The sequence below is a fragment of the Ornithodoros turicata genome, chromosome 1, assembly GCF_037126465.1.
Source record: "Ornithodoros turicata isolate Travis chromosome 1, ASM3712646v1, whole genome shotgun sequence".
NCBI classification, from domain to species: Eukaryota; Metazoa; Arthropoda; class Arachnida; order Ixodida; family Argasidae; genus Ornithodoros; species Ornithodoros turicata.
In genome coordinates, this window is record NC_088201.1 from 214,458,782 (window position 1) to 214,479,704 (window position 20,923).

A 20,923-nucleotide genomic window follows, 5' to 3' on the forward strand; every position below is an offset into this window, starting at 1 on the left:
CTGACAACGATACTTCACCGAAGACAGAACAAACACCGAGTATACATACATCAGGACACATGGCTACACGAGTTCAACAGGAAGGCGCACGCTGTCAACAAACACCTCATCCACATGCGTCAGGCACACACCAACGTTATGGTTATCACACACGCAGCTTTCGAATACCACGCTGAAGCACATCTCGCTCGGGACGGCATCCACCCAAACCACGCAGGCGTACGAGCTATGGCACACAACATCAAACACCTAATGGTCCAGAGATGCCGTCCTGCACTAACAAACGCTCAAACACAACATCCTCAACCAGCTTACACTTTAAGTGCCAGCACCGCAAATACGCAAGAATCACACGATGGCATCAAAGGGGACCACAACGACCACTGCACGCACGCATACACACGCGGCAAACGACAACACTCCAAACACAACCCGCACACACACAAAATTCACGCAAACTGTGACACGGAAGACCACAAGCACGCAAACACAGACAGATGACATCGAGGAACACAGCGAGTCTCCACAGCCATTGACCCCACAGACACCGACCCCACAGACACGACGCACATCACGCAGAAAACACCGTTGACTATCTAATCATCAGCCTACCATGCAGTCAACGAAGTTTCTACGAATGCGAAAACTCATGGAGAGACGTAGCCGATACCTACATCATCTACGGATCTACACCCACCCCCTGGCTCACAACACAGTACCTAAAGGCCTCACCCCTAAAACAGTTCCTGCATTACGAAAACTGACACCTGAACTAGAGCTAGAGTGGGCATCAGCCCTTAGCAACACAGCCCGTACGTTTCTAGAAATATTAAAGAAACAGTGCCACGCGCAACTCGCTACGATCCCGGCCCATATAAACAATATCAGTCTCACCGACGCGGAGGCAAACACTCTTGAACTACACATTCAACAACTCAACCGCGAGCTAGCTAATAAGGAACACTCAAAACTCGGAAAACCTAATTCCAACAATGACACGGATACCGGACCCACTAACACAACACACGCAGCAGCCGAACAAATCATTTCCAGCACCACAACCACAACTCTTCGCAACATCGCTGAGCCACCCCGAGAAAACGCTGTTGCAAGCACTGTAATAGATATATCACGCTCACTAACCAGCGACGAACTACAAGTCCTATCTAGGGGGTTAACATTCTGCCCTACACTCAATTCTGTTAACGAATACGAAATCCACAAAGACATATCAGACTTTGTGAAACGGCTACGTCTTAGAGAAGTCTTCGCTGATACAACACAAGAAAACAACAACGACCACCGACTACCATCAACCTGGACACCAAATCACGGCCGAGAACCCGCATTAAACCTGTGCATTAAACAAGTAAGCAACGACATCCTTCGCGGTATTTCCTAAAGCACGCGTGGTCACAACCTGACTAAAACACAGCGTGACATCAGCAAAGCGCTAGCTGACAGAGATGATAACATTATCAAGCCCGCAGATAAGGGTGGGAGTATCGTCATCTGGCCCACAGATAAATATATTTCTGAAGCTCATAGGCAACTCAACAATACGCAACAATACCTCAAACTGGACCATGACCCAACAAAAGAGTACACGGCGCTAATAACCCATACCATACAGGACCTCCACGAACGAAAGCTCATCACACGTGATGACCTCAGATATCTCACCCCCTCAAACACAGGCGCAGGTCGTTTCTATTTACTGCCCAAAATCCACAAGGTACACGCCAACGAGCTCTATACGGCTCACATCCCCGGCAGGCCAATTGTATCTAATAACAACACACCAACACAAACGAAAGACTCTCGAAATTCCTGGACCACTATTTAAACCATATTCCGACAACACTGCCATCGCATGTACAAGACACACCCACCTCCTCAGAATAATCAGAGATATAAAAAACACTCGTACATTTGGTAGGGACACAATACTAGCCACGCTGGATGTAACATCACTGCATACACCACACAACGACGGAATCACAGCCCTCTGCAAAACCCTTTCTACAGCAAACACCAGAAAAGACACAGAAACCATACTCGCTCTAATGGACTTGGTCCTTAAACTGAACTACTTCGAGTGCAATGGCGAATACTACCTACAAGTACACGGTACAAGTATGGGCACACCTGTTGCACCCACATACGCAAATATGTTCATGGGGTTCTTAGAAAACAAAGTTCTCAGCGCCCTCTCATTAAAACCCACTGTTTACCTTCGATACATCGATGATATACTGATAATATGGGAACACGGGGAACATGAATTTCAAAAGTTCGTAGATATACTGAACACCGCGCATAGCAACATAAAGTTCACATCACAACAGTCAACTCACTTAATTAACTTCCTCGACACCACAATATCACTAGACAACGGCAACCTCACCACAACCCTATACAAAAAGCCAACTGCCAAACAACAATGCCTTCACTTCAAGAGTCACCGCCGCGTCACTCTAAGGTTGGAATTCCTAATGGACAGAGTGTAAGACTACGCAGAATCTGTTCAAACGACACAGATTACGCAGAGAAGCTTGACGAACTCTGCAGTACACTTGCCCAAAGGGACTATCCAGACTCCCTCCTAACCGAATTCTGTCGCAAGGCACTCACACTCGATCGAAACGCGGTTCTGGAAAACCAAAAAAAAGTCCTGACGCGTGCCAAATAAGCTTCATCACAAGATATTCCAACGCACTTCCAAACATCAAAGCCATTCTACAGAAGCACGAGCCCCTCCTCCAAAGCAGTGACCGACTTAGTAATATATTCACCCATCCCATGCAGGTGACCCCCCCATACCGACGCGCAAAAAACCTAGCAGACTCCTCGATCAATGCCAAAATCAGAAAAGGAGCACCCCGTACACGGCAACACGACCCTGCAACCTCCCGCGCTGCAAAACATACAAGCACTCAACATGCTAACTCCATCAAAAGCACTGCGAGCAACAACACCCACCCCGTTAACCACGCATTCACATGCACAAGCTCCAATGTCATATACTGCATTGAATGCGGCGACTGCTCTATGCAATACATTGGTGAAACCGGCCAACAAATGAACAACCGCCTTACCGGACACAGAACCGATACGTCGAACAAACTCCCCAAAGAAGTCGCCGAACATTTTAACGTTCCTTGTCACAATTTTGACAACATTAAACTATATATTCTAGAAACCGGGTTTAGATCCACACGTGACAGACGTGATATGGAGTCTTATCTCATATACAAGTTCAACGCTCTTCACCCGTCCGGTATCAACAAATCACAAGGCACCCTAGAAACTCTTCACAAATAAAATATGTTTTTCCCTTCTATCTCCATTATCATCTATTATGTTCTGCATGACCACTGCTTTCTGCTTTCCTTATTGCATGCCACAACTTTGTATTAGAAATATTAAAAAAAAAAAAACTTTGCTCGTTCTGGAATGTTCCCCACGTAACCACTAACCTCCTTATTTTTCGCTATGCTTGCCAATTCTTGCCTGTTGTCCCATTTCGTCCACGTGTTCGTGAACCTCCCGTTTTTCTGTAACCGGTCTGGAGCCTAGATCACTACGTTCACATAATCCCCTCCACACTCAAACAAAGCGGCCATTCACTTCGGCCGTAGAAGCCCGTACGGACCCTTTTTTCCCTCCGGGCTGTTGGCCCACAATTCGCATGAACCTTTAAACACGTCACACCTAACCCTTTAAATACCATGCCAATGATGAAGAAGAAGAACAGTCTTTGTTCGAAATATCGGCGGCTTCTGTCCTAAGGCAACTCCCTTCCTAGCAATGTAATCAAGATCCTTGTGAAGGAAAACGTCAAACCAGCTGAGCTTTTGCCAAGATAAGAGTCACAGTAGTCACAGTACCGGGAAGAAACGATGTCAGGACGAAGAGTCTTAAGTCTTACCGCTACTCATGGTATGGCAGAAAATTCGTCAAGGAAGAAATCGACAACTGGCTTAAGTTAGGTTTTGTTCGAAAATCAGAGTCGCATTACGCTTCCCCATTTTTCGTTATTGATCAACCATTTTATCCGTCAACGCCCCATAGACTTGTTGTTGACTACCGCAAGCTAAATGAGAAAAAAAAACATCGAAAGAGCATATAGTATGCCTCAAACTCACGATACTGTTGACAGAGTAGAGAAAGCCAAATGCTGTTCCACTATGGACATCAAGAAAGGTTACTTAAACATCAAAATAAGGACATCTGAAGAACATAAGACAACTTTCATTACACCTGACGGTCTTTACGAATTCGTTCGAATGCCTTTTGATCCAACTAGCGCTCCCGCCACTTGGCAAGCAGTACTGGATGAAGCATTTCATCCCCTTAAATGGAAGGACGTTGTAATTGTCTATTTCGATAACATCTGTATCTACACTTCCACCATAGACGGACATCTCGATGTTCTTGACCAATCTATGTCCATACTGGAAAATGATGGCTTCAAAATGGAGATCAATAAGTGTCAGTTTATTCAAACATACATTTTACTGTGTTATCTTGTATCCCGTCGTCGGGAAAATGGCGCTCCCATCGCCCGGCAGCAGCCGCAGTAGCCCCCTCCTGCACTCACGGTGGGGTCGCAGCAGAAGGGAGAACCCCACGTATAGCTGTGCGTGGCTTTCCCGTGTCTGCGGAAAGGGGGATCCTGGCGGTTGAGTGGACACAGAGGTTGTTTAGGACCATTCGGGGACCCTCTGGGAAAGCAACACACCGCTTTGGCCCCTGCTTCCCATAGACGGGTGGTCCTGGAAGGGCCGGCCAGGATTATTCAGCTAGTCGCCATCTCCCATTTCATCACATTCCCTTTTCTCTCCTTCTCGCTTTCCACTTCTTCCCTTCACCTTCTTTGGTGCCTAGGGTCAACCTTGGTCAGTTCTTTCTATCTCCTAGAAACTACACTTGGGTATCGTGCAGTGGCACGTGCTTGCATGCGTAGCATGTTCACTTCTTGGGGTCGATGGTGGCTGGCACGCCATCTGCACTGAACGTACAACCATCTTTCATGGATCCTAATCAATTCGCCCTCTTAAGACATGATTGGCCTCGTAAGAGGGGCCGCAATGAGGTTCAAGCCATGCATTGCTTTGGGAAAACCAAAGAACCATGGTATCCAAAATCCTGATAATGAAGTATGATGATGAAACAAAGTCACTTGATACGGTATCCCCCTTCATCGTCGCTAAATCACTTGAACACGTGGTTGGCAAAACATACAAGGAAAAAAACGTTGAAAAGTGGAGAGATTCAGATCGAGGTTGGGATCAGTCAGCAGAGTTCGGGTTTGTTGTCGAGGAGGCTTGTTGGTGGGATCCCGATCTCAGTGACAGCACACCGCACTTTGAACACAGTAAAGGGGGTAATCTCATGTGATGAGCTACCTTTGTGCCCCGAATCGGAGATGGCAGAGGGATTGAGAGATCAGGGTGTCATGAACGCAAAGCGGATTGTTATTCGTAGGGACAACGAAGAGATCCCCACCAGACACCTTGTTCTCTCATTCCAACTTCACAGTGTTCCCTCCGAGTTGAAAGCAGGCTATGTAAACTGTCATGTGCACCACTACATACCCAGCGTTTTGGGCACCATTCGCAAGTGTGTCGTTGCCACCTAGTCTGCCCAAAGTGTGCCGGCGGCGAGAATGAACACACTCCAGAATCTTGCAAAAACAGTTTTTGTTGTTCTAACTGCCAGGGCGATCACTCTGTCTACTCAAGATGTTGCCCATTATTCCAGGAGCAAAAAGGAAATCTTGAAAATTAAGACAGAACAAAATGTGAGCTATAAGGAAGCTAGGGCACAGCTGGACCTCAGGAAAAAAGAAAAAAAGTTTCGCTGAGTCGGTGCAAAGGGGAGTGGCACCGCTCAGTGTATTCGTGGGGACCCAGACTCTGGGGGCCTCCACCCCACACTCCCTAAAAAAACATGAGGATGCGCAACTGTGGCGTTCCTCCTCCCTGACCAACGTGTCAACCGGTCAGGAAGAGGTGGCCACGACCTCCACGGAGGCCGATGGCACACCTTCAATATGGAATGGGTGCACAAAAAGCCCATCGCAGCCTGCCACGCAGGACATGGATCTCGACGATGACGACTGCGTGTCACAGTTAAGTCATCGTCGAGCCTTCCGTGCACTCCTTCCCAGGGGAAGGAACAACGAAGTACAGAAGGCCGAGGCAGGGGAAAGCACAAGAACCCCCACCGAGGGTACAACCCCCTTAACACACCAAATCCCTTTGATCCTTTTGTTTATATTCACCACCACATTCATTATGGGACAGGTAATCCTCCAGTGGAACTGTCGAGGCCCCTTTTCAAATCTAAATTACGTTCATGACCTTTTTGAAAAATAGAATGCAGTATGTTTTTGCTTACAAGAGACATATCTGAATGAACAAAGTGTAAGAAAGGATCCAGTTTTCAGAAATGATCGAATTAACACTACACGTACATTTGGAAGTGTGGATGTGGTCCTTCCACTATCCACGCCTGCAAAACAGGCTCCAATAGTTACACATTTGGAAGCAGTAGCTGTCCAGGTATGCCTGCACACGGTCATTACGGTATGTTCACTGTACCTGCCCCCTTCAGTAGTAATACAACAGAGAGATTTGCAACAGCTCTGTGACCAACTTCCTCAGCCATACCTAACTCTAGGTGACCTGAATGGCCACAATCCCTTGTGGGGCAGTTCAAAGGTAGATAGCCGGGGGAAAATGGTAGAAAGGTTATTCCTTTCAAGACCAGTTTGCCTACTAAACACAGGATTACATATAAGTATAAACTCCTCAAAACAAAGGATTTCATCCTTAGACATGTCTCTTAGCAGTCGTTCCCTTTATAATTGTATTGATTGGACCGTTGAACAGAACCCTCGTGGGATTGACAACTTCCCTGTGGTCCTGACAATTCGTCGTTCCACAAACACGTTTCTTACACGACCACCACGATGGAAACTGTCCAAGGCTGACTGGAACCTGTTCGAAAAGGAAGCCAGTCTTGTGGCATCATCCTTAGCTGATAAATCTGTTGAAGATTCAAACCTTGAAACCTTCTCTGTTTTGGCGGAGGCACGCGAGCCAAAACCTGCCTGCTTATTACTCGCGATAGTGTCGCCTTACACGCGTACACACGTTATCTTGCCCGCCATATAGTCTATTACCTCTGTGACATTGCGCAACGTTATGCCGCATCTGCATTCGGTCAAGCTATTTGCCGTTTACGAAGTAACATTCCCTCAACCTCAACCTCCGCCCGCACCTCCTTTGCGCCACCCATCTGGACACTTCACTACCCCACTGTACAAACGTCAATTCCGGGCCTTAGGAAAAAGAAGGTTGTGCCAACAGTTGTGGCCTGCCAACTGACCTTGTACCACATCTACAGTCACCACCGGCATTGAACCCAAATATACACCGATTCTTCAGTTTCTCTAGTTGGGTCGTCTGCTGCCTTCTGCATCCCAGAGGATGGAGCTGAGCACGGCTTCAAGCTCACTCTTACGTCATCTGCTGAGGCCAAGGCATTCGCACTTCTGGCCACTTTGAGACATGCCTCCTCGTGTGCGCCCAGGGCCTGGTCGATCCTCACCGACAGTAAAGTGGCTCTGGAGGCGCTGGCCTCTAACTCTGCTGCAGTCATCAGTGACACCTGCATCACGATCATCGCCCTGCACTCTGGACTTGTATCGATGGGACACGAAGTGGTGTTCCAATGGATTCCGAGCCATGTCGGAATTTCAGCCAATGACCGTGCTGACGCTCTTGCTCGGCAAGCCCATGACACTGCGCAACCAACTGTCATTCCCCTTGCGCACTCTATGTGCCAGCTGAAAATCCACCGCTTCACTGCTAACCGCACACAGCTCTTTCAGCAAGAGGCTATACGAACCAATGCCTTCCTTAAATCCATTGACCCTTTAATGACATATGCTGTGCCTGGCCGCATCCCGCGGATCGAGGAATCGTTGCTTCGTCGGCTGCGGCTGAATGTGGCACGAACTCCTCTCCTCCTATTTAAGATGAATCAGCACCCATCACCTCTTTGCCCAACGTGCAACGTAGAAGCCGATGTGGCACACATCCTCATTGCCTGCCAGCGGTACGAAGTTCACCGATCGAGTCTCCTGCGCCGCCTTGCTCATCTAGGCTACCGAGAGCTTTTTCTTGCGGTGCTACTTGGCCCTACCCAGCACGCTGAATTCACGTCTGCGCTGACACGATTCCTTCGGGAATCTAAACTCCTGGGCATTCTCTGATACGTCCTATGCGCAACGATTAGTGAAGGAGCTGTTTCTTCTGTATTTTTTCATAATCTTCTGTATCCCAGCTGTTTGTATATTCTTTTGTTTGCTTGAAAGTTTTAGGGAATAGCAAGCCCACATCGTGGCTAACCTTTCTCTTCTGTTTTTTTACTTTGCATTAAACATATCCCCCCTCAAACGGTTTTGTCACGGGGATAATTATAAATGCTGCTGTGCGATCTATCCCGCAGACATATGGCCGTCTCCCCAAGCGTCCCAAACTTTGGTGGACAGATGAATGCGGGAAAACGCGGAAAGATCAAAATTGAGCGTGGGGTATTTTTCGTAGGTACCCGACTCCAGACAACCTGATCCAATTTAAGAGAGCTCGAGCGAAAGCTAAGTGGACAAATAAAGAGCTAAACGCGCATCTTGGGAGAGCTTCTTGTCATCTTTAAACAGCAGAAAGCAGAAACTTCATAAAAAATTAAGCAAAGTGCTGAAAAAGCAACAATTCAAAGGAGTGGAGGTGATAGGTGCCTCTACAACATGCCTTTGACAATGATTGAACTCTTAAAACCTCTGTCAATAACAAAGCAAACATCACCTGGACCAGATCGTATAACATATTCCATGCGCCAGCATTTGTCTAAAAGTTCCCAAGAAGCACTACCATATTTCTTCAATTTGATTTGGCAAGAAGGAAACCTTCCTTCCAATTGGAAGATAGCAACAATCATACCGCTTTTGAAGCCAGGGAAAGAAGTTTCAAACCCAACAAGCTACAGGCCTGTAGCACTCACGAGTTGCTTAGGAACGACATTCGAACGAATGGTGAACAGCCGCCTTGATTATTACCTAGAACAACATAACCTGCTTGACAGATACCAGTGTGGATTCCGGGCTGACTGTTCTACCACTCATCGTCTTGTTCGTCTGGAAACCACTATTCGCGAAGCCTTCGTTAAAAAAACAACTTTATGTATCAATCTTTTCTTGGCCTAGAAAAGGCATATGACACAACTTGGCGATACGGCATATTGCTTGATCTCAAATTGTGCGGAATACGCGGCCGCCTCTTCCAGTGCGTTTCAGACTTCCTCAGTGGAAAAACGTTTAGGGTGCGACTCGGTACAACCCTTTCCCGCCCGTTTGTACAAGAGAATGGCGTTACGCAGGGATGTGTGCTGAGTGTCACCCTGTTTCTTCTCAAAATGAACTCTGTTGCCAAAGCGATACCCTCGACTATCACGTACTCACTCTATGTCGACGATCTACAGATTTCATGTTCATCGTCTAACTTAGCCACACGCGAAAGACAGTTGCAACTTTCCATTAACAAACTGAGTAAATGGTCCACTGAGAACGGCTTCAAGTTTTCAGCAGGCAAAACTGTGTGCGTGCCTTTTTCAAGGCGGAGAGGGGTGCTTCCAGACCCATCTCTTCATATGAACGCGATATCTCTTGCCATCAGGCCGGAACACAAATTCTTAGGTCTGCTTTTTGATAAGAAACTCACATTCTCGCCACATATAAGTAGCCTGAAAGTGAAATGTACAAAATCTTTGGATCTGCTTAAAGTCCTCTCACACAGATCTTGGGGAGCAGATCAACAGACTCTTCACCGTATTTTCACATCTGTTGTCCGATGAAGGCTAGACTATGGAAGCATCATCTACGGATCGGCACGCCCCTCCACACTGAAACGTCTGGACCCCATACACCACCAAGGGCTACGACTAGTCCTCGGGCCTCCCGGGCCTCACCAGTACAAAGCCTATATGTTGAATGTGATGAGATGTCCCTCGAGAGGCGACGTGCTTGTCTCACTATCTGTTATGCGTTGAGGACGAAAAGTTATCCTCAACATGCGGCGCTTCCATTTGTCAGAAGTACACGTCTTAGACAGCTGTTTCTTAACAGACCTGCTGCACGTCCCTTGTCCATGCGTATTGCACACCAGGTTCAATGTTATGATTTCACTGAATACAATTACTTGGTATCCGAATCTGGCAAAGATCTTCCTCCATGGTCAGCACCAACACAGTCCAACTGCTCATTAACCAAGTACAAGAAAACCGATACTTCCGCAGTTGTGCTGCAACAACAATTTCAACACCTCAAGAACAGTTTTGGTACTCCTGTGGACCTTTACACAGACGGATCGAAAACAAGCACAGGCGTATCGTGCGCAATGGTAACGACAACATCGACAAGGGCACATCGTCTAAATCTGGTGTTGTCGATGTTCAGCGCTGAAGTCTATGCTACTATTTTGGCGCTTAACTTCATCTTGCAGAACCACATCACATCATAAGTCGTCTACACTGACTCTCTTAGTGCCTCGCAAGCGATATGTAACTTCCACAAAACAAGAAACTTCCTTATTCAACGTGCGAGACACTTAGCGTCATTGATCACTAGCAAAAGGTACAAGCTAACCATTTGCTGGGTGCCCAGCCATGTGGGCATTGCAGGAAATGAATGTGCTGACCGAGCTGCCATCCTGCAGTCCGATGATGTTACCCCTTTTGATGTGCCGTTTGAGGATTTAGTTCGCGTGCTAAAATACAAAATGAAGGCGAGGTGGCAGCAATTTTGGGGAACTCAAGCCAATAATAAACTCCGTCTCATCAAAGGTAAAATTGGGAGGTCTACATATCCTCTTGAAAACCGGCTTCAAGAGAGAACACGCTGCCGGCTAAGGATAGGACACACACATATTACACATGCGTTTCTACTTGAGGGAGACGAGCGACCACATTGTATGAACTGCGACACACAACTTTCCATCATGCACATTCTCATAGAATGCCGATTGTACAACATTCATCGTCAGCGCTACTTTCATCACTTCTAGAAGAACTTGATTCTTTTTCACACAGCTCTTTTACTGGGTGATGAACCTCTTGTTCAATTTGAGAACATTTTTAAGTTTTTTAGAGACGTAGCTAGGTATTCTCGACAAGTTGTAAATTTTTAATCAATTTTGTTATGATTCTAATTCCGTTCTTTTATCTATGCTACCTTGTGGTTTTAAGTACATCATTACATTTCTAACTTAAGTTGCATTACATCACCAAGCTTGGCGCATTATCACCTTCGTTGTCGCTGCGCCAAAAAAATCCCAATCATCATCATCAGTTATCTTGTATCTCGTGAGGGTAAACTGCCAGATACGTAGAGGTCAGCTGCTGTTGACAAATACCCCGATACACTGAACACACAACAAGACGAAAACAGATTTTTGGACTTTGCTTCTTACTTGTTTTGTTTTTGTTGTACATTACTGGCTTTGCTGAAATTGCGCGACCTCTATGACTCCTCTTACGAAACAAACAACATTCCAAAAGCACAGAGAAAAGGAACATTACGTCAGAGTGGACAACTCTGAAGATGTAGGTAACATCAAGTCTGTCTTAAAATCAACACCTATTTTGGCTCATTTTTATCCAGAACGAGAAACTGATGTCTATGTTGACGGCCTCAGCGAGACATCATGGAGCGTTCATCTCACAGAAATACGGTGGAAAATAGTGTGTTGTTGAGCATGCCAGCAGAGCTACCAACACAGCAGAAGAAAAACTGCATTCAAACATGTTCGAATGCGTTTCCCTTCATTTCGTTTTTACATGTACGGGCTTATCGACCAGTCTTGGGTAAGTTACTTCTAAAAAATAACTGAGTCACAGTTATAGTTACTTTCTTTGTCAAGTAACTAAGTTACAGTTATAGTTACTGTCTTGATCAAGTAACTAGCTACAGTTGCAGTGACTGAGAGAAAGTAACTTAGTTACATTACAGTTACTTTTTATAAAAATGGCCATGGTGATACAATCGTTAAAAACATACATTTCTTTACATTTACTTAAGTGCGATAAAAGTATTATTGCACTTCACCAGAAGCTGTATAAGTCGACATGTGGCTCTCCCACGGGGAAAAATACAACATGTGTACGCGACCTGGCGCATCGCGGTGAAAAAGAACAGCATGGTGACACGCACGCGTTTCGTAGCGTGTAGAGAGAGACATACACAAGGATAAGGAACTCGCCTCAAGATGCTTTTTCAGGTTTGAAGTTGATGTCCTGTTTGCCGAGAACGTCTTATTCCATATCTTGCACTTTACAATTAAATTATTTTCGTCCTTACATGATAAGAACTCGATGGTTGCTTCATAGAGCGCCCACGGAAGCTTCATAGCAATCATAGCTGCAACCAGTGCAGGATTAGCTATTGCACTGGTCAGTGCGCAAGTGAGCTAACCGGAAAGTTTCTCCTTGTGCATAATCCTTCCTTTGTTCATATCCAGAGGTTGCAGGACCCCTTGCCAGGGCAGTGACACCATTACTCACATATGACTCACTCCCGACCCTTGAGGGTAACTATCTTCAACTGATTTCTGCTCGCAAAGAGCACAAGGCACGGGGCACATAAACCATTACGGACAGAAGGAAGGAAGGCACTGTTAGGGGTAAGTATGGGTACGGTTGGGTAAAGAAAAAAAAAAGCACGATATTTGTTCCAGTAACTAGTTACATTTTGCAGTTACATTCACAGAAATAGTAACTAGTTACAGTTAAAAGCTACTTTTCTAGAAATGTAATAGTTACTGTAACTAGTTACCCCCAAAAGTAACTAGTTACAGTTACAAGTTAAAAGTAACTTAGTTACTACTCAAGACTGCCATCGACCATGTTTGTCCATCATCCATACAACTACAGTGTCTCTCTAATGACCAATGTACAGCAAATCAATAGAAAATTTGCGATCTTCAAGAACTTCCTCTGAAGATACACCATCGTTCGGGAAAGACTAATGTTGTCGCTGATGCGCTGTAACGCATCCCACAACCTTTGGTTGTGTCACTAATTCCCACAGTCGAGAAGTCTCATCTTTCCAATCACCAGCTGTCAGATCCGTTGTTATTACAGATATTTGAGGTCCCCAAGAATCCTCATATTACTTCTCGCAAAGCTGAGAACATGCGGAATACTTTTATGTTGTCAAATGGCATACTCTGCCATAAAACCACTCAACAAAACGGACAAACAAAAATAAGGAATGTCATACCAGAATCTCCTAGAAAAGAGCTATTGCATAAGTTTCATGATAAACGTGATCACATGGACAAGTTCAAGACCAAAATCAGTATTCTGAATAAATACTCGAGGTCGCCCACTCATAAGGACGTCAAAGAGTACGTCAAGCGGCGTAATAGTTGTGGGCGCTTCAACGGACAAGCATCGAAGTCCGTGGGGTACTCATATCCTCGGTCGATTCCGACACAACCATTCACTACAATGCGTTTAATTTAAGTATCATACGCGCACTACGTTTTCTGGGTAGTAGCACGCAGCACACCACCTGCGCGAATGAATATCCGGGACTACAGTTCCGGAATCTTAGGTAGGTGCGCGATGGAACATCTTCGTCATCTTCGAATGGTTCCGACAACTGGGCTGCCGTACTTTGGTTTGACCCACGCGGCATCGCGTCACCAGCTCGCGTGGTACAGTGGATAGCGTGCTGGTCATGTGACGTCGTGACTGGGAGGAACCCGGGTTCGAATCGCGTCATGTGATAGCAGCCCAGCTGTTGACGTTTGCGCCAGCCGGAGATGTTGAAGATGCCATGACGTTGAATTTCGGAACCACGGAGCGCAAAACGTCGTTTCACACAAACAAACTGAGCGCTCCGACTCACAGCTGATAACGAAGTATGTTTATTGGCTGGTAATTTGAAACGTTATGAGCGCAGCTGGGCCGCCCGATTGGACGGCAAAACGCTACGTAGCCATGTGACGTATGCGTTGTGGAGAGAGGCTCGCTGGTTACTCATCTTTGAAAGCAGTTATACGGGTAAATGAGCTGGCACGAGCCGAACGAAATGTATATTTGGATATTATGAGCTGCGTTCTTTCATGGGGTATCATTATTTCAGAAATGTTTGGTTGCCTGTTTAGGGCCCCTTTAACGAAAAGGTTCTCACAACATTTGACATTCCCATGACAATTGCTTCTGACCAAGGTTCACGTTTCATGGATGAGAACATGGAAAAATTTCTTACTACAACAGGGTCATTCCACGCCAAATGGTCCAAAGGCCCTGCTCGACTCCCCGCATTTCTGGACCAAAAACTTATCGTGGATACCCCATGGTATCTACCCCAGTCCTACTACGGAATATTGAACCACTCTCGTCTTACGCGTTAGACACATAATTATGGTGCTGAAGCAGACGATTGGGTTCGGAAAATGTGCTGAAGAAGACATTTTGGGAAATTTCAACTTCTAGTGCCCTAAAACGCCCAGGCTATCGGTGCTTTTATTGCGGATTTGTGCTTTTTTTATATATACTTTACGTAACAGCTGGAATTCTTGAAAACTTTGTGACCGTTCACGAGGACCCATTCTACAAGCCAGCTGGTTTTCAAAGTCGTCAATGCAGTGATTTTTGCCATAGTACCCCTTAAACCTGACGATTTTCGCAAAGTTAGACGTTTTTACGGCCCATGTTGAAATGGAAGCGGTCGTCATAGAACAGCCATTTGGTATACATTATGTAAAGGGAACCCTCAGCCAAAACAGAAAAAATAACTAAAGACGTACTTTTTGATAAACGCGATTTTTTTTTTTTTTCATTGAACATACTACGCGGAGGCGCACGCACTCTCCGGTGGAGGGAAATCATTGGTGAGAATCGTGGGCCAGGCGCTCTGTAACGCGAGGGCTCAGATATGCCGCTGCATAATTGTAGCACGATGCCAAAAACAACGATAATTTGTTGTCCGCACCGGTCTAGAGCATGCACAACCTACTGCCAATGTCGGGACAGTTAAGGAAGCTGTCTCTACAAGTATAGCAACGCGAGTGGATACCCTGCATTACAATCCCGACCAAAACATATAGCTGCGTGAAAACACTTTTACTTACACCTTCCTCTTGTACAAACCCAATGTGTTGTACCAACCCAAAACGTCTGTAATTCAAACGTATGGTCGTGCTCAGCACATTAACACGGTGAAGGCTCTCGAGATTGTGTCCAGCAGTTGAAGTCGGTTCCGCGTTGCTGACTGTTCCTTCAGCGCTCGGAATACCCGATGTTGTTGGGAATGGATGTTGCCTTCACGGTGATTTCAGTACTGCTAAAGGGTTCGATGCAGTGATACCTCGTTGTTCGAGGCACGGCCCTTGCGCTGTCGTAGCGGGTCTTCAGCGCCCCTTGCTGCCGCACTACCTGTTCCTCCGGCACCCAGGTAGATCGGATGGCGTTGAGATTTGCCTCTGCCCATCTGTACAGATCCACGGGTATCGGCATGCAGTGGCGTATCTAGAGCTACCTGCGCCCATGGCAACATGGTTAGCATGATGTCCTTGGGGATGCGTTTTCGTGTGGTCCGCACTAGGTTTCACAGTACAACCTCCCCAATGGCGGGTGCTTTAGATCATTTATGAATGTGCCAGGTTGAGTGCCCGACCTGGCACATTCACACCCGACCCCATAATGGCGCCCCTGTTCACCTGGCGCCCATGGCACCTGTCCGCACTTGCCACACCCTAGATACGCCACTGTCGGCATGTGACCTTCTAAGGGCGTCTGAATGCTGGTTTTAGCAGCAAGCCTCTTCAAAGTCCCAGCCGCATCGCACGGCCCTTTCCCATGTGAGGTCGCATAGAAGTGCCATGATGGACTTATGTTGAAATCCGAGTAGTGGTGACAGATGTGGACGAACCTTTTTTTTTTTCGTATTGCGAACCCGCGCCGCCCGTGAAACAGTGAAGTTTATTTACATGGGGATAGTCTGCTCTTATTATGCGTGTGAGCCCTATCTGAAAGGTATAGACCGTGGCATTATCGTGCCGTAAGCAATTTGATATCACAAAGAATGTAGGGTGACGCAAGTTGACATCACCAGGGAAGATGTTGTAAAATATCGTCGGATGAATGGTGGCCTGCCCTTGAACCCAACAGAAAGATTGCGGAGTGTCCTGTACGGTAAAAGCGTGGCTTTCAGCAAAAGCTATTAGGATGACACCTTCTTCAGGAGGGAGGGAATCTTTTAGATTCCCAAGGAACTCTGACAGTCGTTTTGCTGCGCAGTGGTGGTATTTCAGTGATTCCAATATATGTGTCAAGTGATCGACAAAGTCGTCCCGACAGAGTGTTTTCCGTCAGACACAGAGCAATAAAACGTGGGACACGTATGTTCACGTGTCGTAGCGATTTGCATCCCAGCGAGGAGATTTGTATCTCCCTTAAAGTGCAGCTCCGCTGCTGTTCCGAAAGTATGAAGACGTTGTGATATTCAGAACCGTGGACCCAACTTCATTCATAAACGCACATTGCTTTCCAAATTTCCATACTCTTTCGTGAGAAATTTGAGAAAAACTACCGGGCGGCGGTTCCACTTGTGACGTTATACTTGGAACTGCGCGGATTGAATAGCCACACCTAGCCAGCTCTGCCTGGCAACCAGTTTGTGTTTACACTCCGTCATGGCCGCTATATCGTGCTGAAACAGCTGTCACGAGCTATGGGGGACCACCGCACCGTTTTATCATGTTTCTTATAAGGAATACTTCGTCTTCGAGCACGTTCTCGTTCTCAATAGCTTTGGTGGTGCTTTCTGCACGCGCAGCAAGTCCGCGCATAGTGCGCTGCCAAAGCTATTGAGAATGCGTACGAGTACGTCACACGTTAGGTGTTAGGTCTTGTTGGTAGCATGAAGCACAGTGCGGGCACAGAATGTCCGCTCACGACGGCCGTCGTTGCACAACGAGGCCATCCTGTAAGGCTTGTTAAAGAAGACCGGCAAAACTATCTTTGAGGCTATTAACGACAGCAATTATCACGGAACACACCCAAAACATTCACCTTCGCCCATAGATCTCCGCCATCGCATCGACGATTTGGCGTTAGCCAAGCCACGAGCGCGGCTAAGCCAGGACGAAGCCGGGATTGGTCAGGGTTTGCCGACCACAGGACAGCCGTGCCAGGGAAATTTAAAAAATTGTTTTCTTAAGAACTACAAACAAATGGGTGAAAATTTTTCACATGTATGCTCCCTGTGCGGAAACGAACGCACAGCCCAAGCATGGCTCCATTCTCTCGCAGTCGAAAATCGGCGGAGCTGAGCTTTAAAGACGCCATCTCCAAAAGGTTCACATCTAACCATATATTGGCCTTTTACACTCGCAATAAACTGGGCATATGCAAAGGTGGTCAATGTGTAGATCCTGTGGCAATGCGCCACCTGCACCGCAGGCTACTGTCTCCAAAAGCAGGCAACTGTCAATAGAGGACCAGTAAAACAACCCTTTTCCGCTGTTAAGTTTTCACTTCGTAGACTACGCATGTGATGCACGCAACTATGGGACGTCATCTTGGGTTCCTTGCGCATACTAGGGTACTGAGCAGGACCGTTCATTTGCGTGTCAGACGTTTTCCTTTTGTACAACTCGTATGAAAATGATAAGAGGAAGGTGTAAGTAAAAATGCTTTCACGCGGCTATACGTTTCGGTCGTGTTTATAATGCAAAGAAACCACTCGCGTTGCGATACTGGTGAAGGCAGTTTCCTTACCTGTCGCGACATTGGCAGTAGGTTGTCCATGCACTAGACCGGTGCGCACAAGTCCAATTTATCGTTTTTGGCATCGTGCGACAAGCAGCGGCGTATCTGAGCTGTGGTGTTGCTGCACGGCTGGCCCGCCATGCTCACCAATGCTCTCCCTCCACCGGAGAGTGCGTGTGCCTCCGCGTAGTACGTTCATCGAAAAAAAAAAGAATATCGCGCTTATCAACAGGTACTTCTTTAGTCGTTTCATATGCTGAGGGTTTCCTTTACCTAATCTATACCAAATTACTCTCCTATGACGACCGCTTCCTTTTCGAAATTGGCCGTAAAAACGTCTAACTTTGCGTAAATCGGCAGGTTTAAGGAGTACTACGGCAAAAACTATTGCATTGACGGCTTTGAAAACCAGCTGGCTTGTAGAATGGGTCCTCGTGAACGGCTACAAAGTTTTCAAGGATTCCAGCTGTCACGTAAAGTATATTTAAAGAATCGCAAACTCGCAACAAAAAGCTCCGATAGCCAGGGCGATCTAGGGCACTAAAAGGTCAAATTTCCCAAAAATTGTTCCTTCAGCACATTTTCCGAACCCAGTCGTCTGTTTCAGCGACGTAATTATGCGTGCAACTGGAGCAATGCACCCGGCCGATTATTTCAAGCGTCCTGTGGTTTTCGTGCTTACCGAAAACTTTGACCCTGCATAAAATGACAGGGGCTCAATAGTCGCCAGCAGAACTTTGGGAAATGTTTATTAATACCATAGGGTATCCACGATAATTGTTTGGTCCAGAAGTGCGGGGGGGTCGAGCAGGACCTTTGGATCATTTGGCGTGGAATGACAGGAATTGAACATACAACTTCTATTCTTATTTCCATCAATCAAACGGTCTTGTGGAAAGCATAATGAAGTAAACATGACGCAAAAGACAAAGGGACGGAGGAACATACAGGACGGGCGTCACTTCCAACTTCACTGACACAAAAGGTAGGCCAAAAAGAAAGGAAAATACAAACAGCGGCACAGATCTCACACGTTCAAGTACACGAGTAATATTTTTTTTTAAATCTTAAACAAGGAAATAATGTGAAAAGATATGAAGCCCACCTTGAAGAAATTGTAATTCCCACCCAGATTACGTAATCGAGGGCTTGTTGACACAATTATCTCCATTATCAAAAGTACAGTAAGCTTCAATAATTTCCGGAGTAGTCAGCAATCTAGATTTCCCCAAAATAGTGGTGTTTCCAAAGTCATGTTTACATCTGCTACAGTGAACGGCTAAGTTCCCAGAAGGCGCACCTTTTAAGGTACACTGACGTTCTCTCAATCGAATATTAACACATCTACCAGTCTGTCCGATATACACTTTTTTTTACATGAGAGTGGGATTGAATATACCACACCAGTGATACAAGGAATAAACTGCTGAGTATGCTTGATAGCACAGACAGTCGCCCGATCATTTTTCTTCCTATAGGAGCAAAGGCCACGTTGCTTATTTTGGGCTGAAAAGGCCGTGGGGACAAAATATCTTTTGGCAACCTTTTTAATACTGTGTGTCACACGGTGAACGTACGGCAGTACAACTGCTTTCCCCGGAGGTCTGCCTTCGTTTCTTCTTTCACTTCGAAGGATATATGGCAAGAGCCCCTCTACAATTCGCCCACTAGTGAAGACCCACAAAAGAAAAAGAAAAAAAAAACCTTAACATTTTCCTCGCCGTGAAGGCCCACAAACTGGATGCACCACTCAGGACATCGTCACTGAAAAGGGAACCTGGCAAAAGAATGTATCTCGGTTTCTACAAAGGCATCTAAACATCATTGCTCTGGATGATCCTTTTTTAATGTGTTTACTTCATTATGCATTCGCACCAACTAGCCCAATTGCTCGTCCTGTTGCAGTTCCTTTGTTTCTGGAAAGGTCTGTAGCGACCATAAAGAATATTCTAAAAAAATTTTCCTTTGAGAATCCTTCAAAATGGGACCAATACATCGCAAACACCACTTCTTTCATAAACACTTCAAGACAAGGTTCTACAAGATTTTCAACACGTTTAGATTCTTCTTCTCTTTAGATTTGAACCTCGTATCGAAAACGAGATTCAGGTTGGTGTAATCGTTGACGACATGTCGCGACTTCAGAGCATTGAAACGCTACACGACATACGTGCAAAAGCACGCGAGAACCTCTGAAAAAAGCTCTGTCCTATCGGAAGATACGTTACAACTGTGGCACTGCGGAAGATATGTTACAACCCATCGCAGTTCTCTGCGGGTGACTTAGTTTGGATTATTCATTTTCAACTTCACCTTTGGATCCTATGTACAAGGGCAAGGTATTCAAAGTTATTGCCACTCATCCCCATGACATTTGTACTCTTCAAAGTCTGGAAGGAATAACAAAAACAGTTCATGTTACACTGATGAAACTGTTCAAGGATCAACCAGACAGGGATCCTAACATACCCTTCCCCCGGCGTCGGGAAAGTGGCGCCCCCATCGCCCGGCAGCAGCCGCAGTAGCCCCCTCCTGCACTCACGGTTGGGTCGCCGCAGGAGGGAGACCCCCACGTACATCTGTGCGTGGCTTTCCCGTGTCTGGGGAAAACGGGATCCTGGCGGTTGAGTGGGCCCGGAGGTTGTTTAGGATTCCTTGGGGCCCCTCTGGGAAAGCAACACACCGCTTTGGCCCCTGCTTCCCATAGTCGGGTGGTCCTGGAAGGCCCGGCCAGAATTATTCAGCTAGTCGCCATCTCCCCCTTCATTACTTTTTCTTTCTCCACTTCTTCACTATCTTCTTTTTCCTCCCTTCACCTTCTTTGGCGGCACGTGTCAACCTTGGGCAGTCCTTTCACTCTCCAGAAGCTGCACTAGGGTATAGTGCAGAGGCAGGCGTTAGCGTGTGGGACACGCTCCCCTGTTGGGCTCCATGGTGGGCGACGCACCTACTGCACTGAACCACAACATTCCTTTTATGGATTCTTCAAACTCAAAAAACATGATGGTGCGCAGGAGAGTAGCACCACTGAGGAAATCTGTAGAGACCCAGACTTCTGGGTCTCTACCCAATACTC

At 46.4% G+C, this 20,923-nt stretch overlaps 1 protein-coding gene across 4 annotated transcripts in view; it reads right to left on the reverse strand.

The window, feature by feature from the left end:
• The window catches only part of LOC135379040 (caspase-3-like), a 251,721-nt gene that overhangs the window by 172,528 nt on the left and 58,270 nt on the right, over positions 1 to 20,923 (reverse strand). The window contains exons 3-5 of one of the 4 annotated variants that reach the window (XM_064612288.1): positions 20,618 to 20,802; positions 20,317 to 20,564; positions 20,161 to 20,237 (exon numbers count right to left, since the gene is read on the reverse strand). The exons of the other annotated variants lie outside the window; for them this stretch is intronic. Of the exons in view, the coding sequence (XP_064468358.1) occupies positions 20,161 to 20,216 (56 nt within the window). The 5' untranslated portion in view covers positions 20,217 to 20,237; positions 20,317 to 20,564; positions 20,618 to 20,802. The remainder of the gene's footprint in view (positions 1 to 20,160; positions 20,238 to 20,316; positions 20,565 to 20,617; positions 20,803 to 20,923) is intronic. 4 annotated transcript variants of the gene reach the window in all.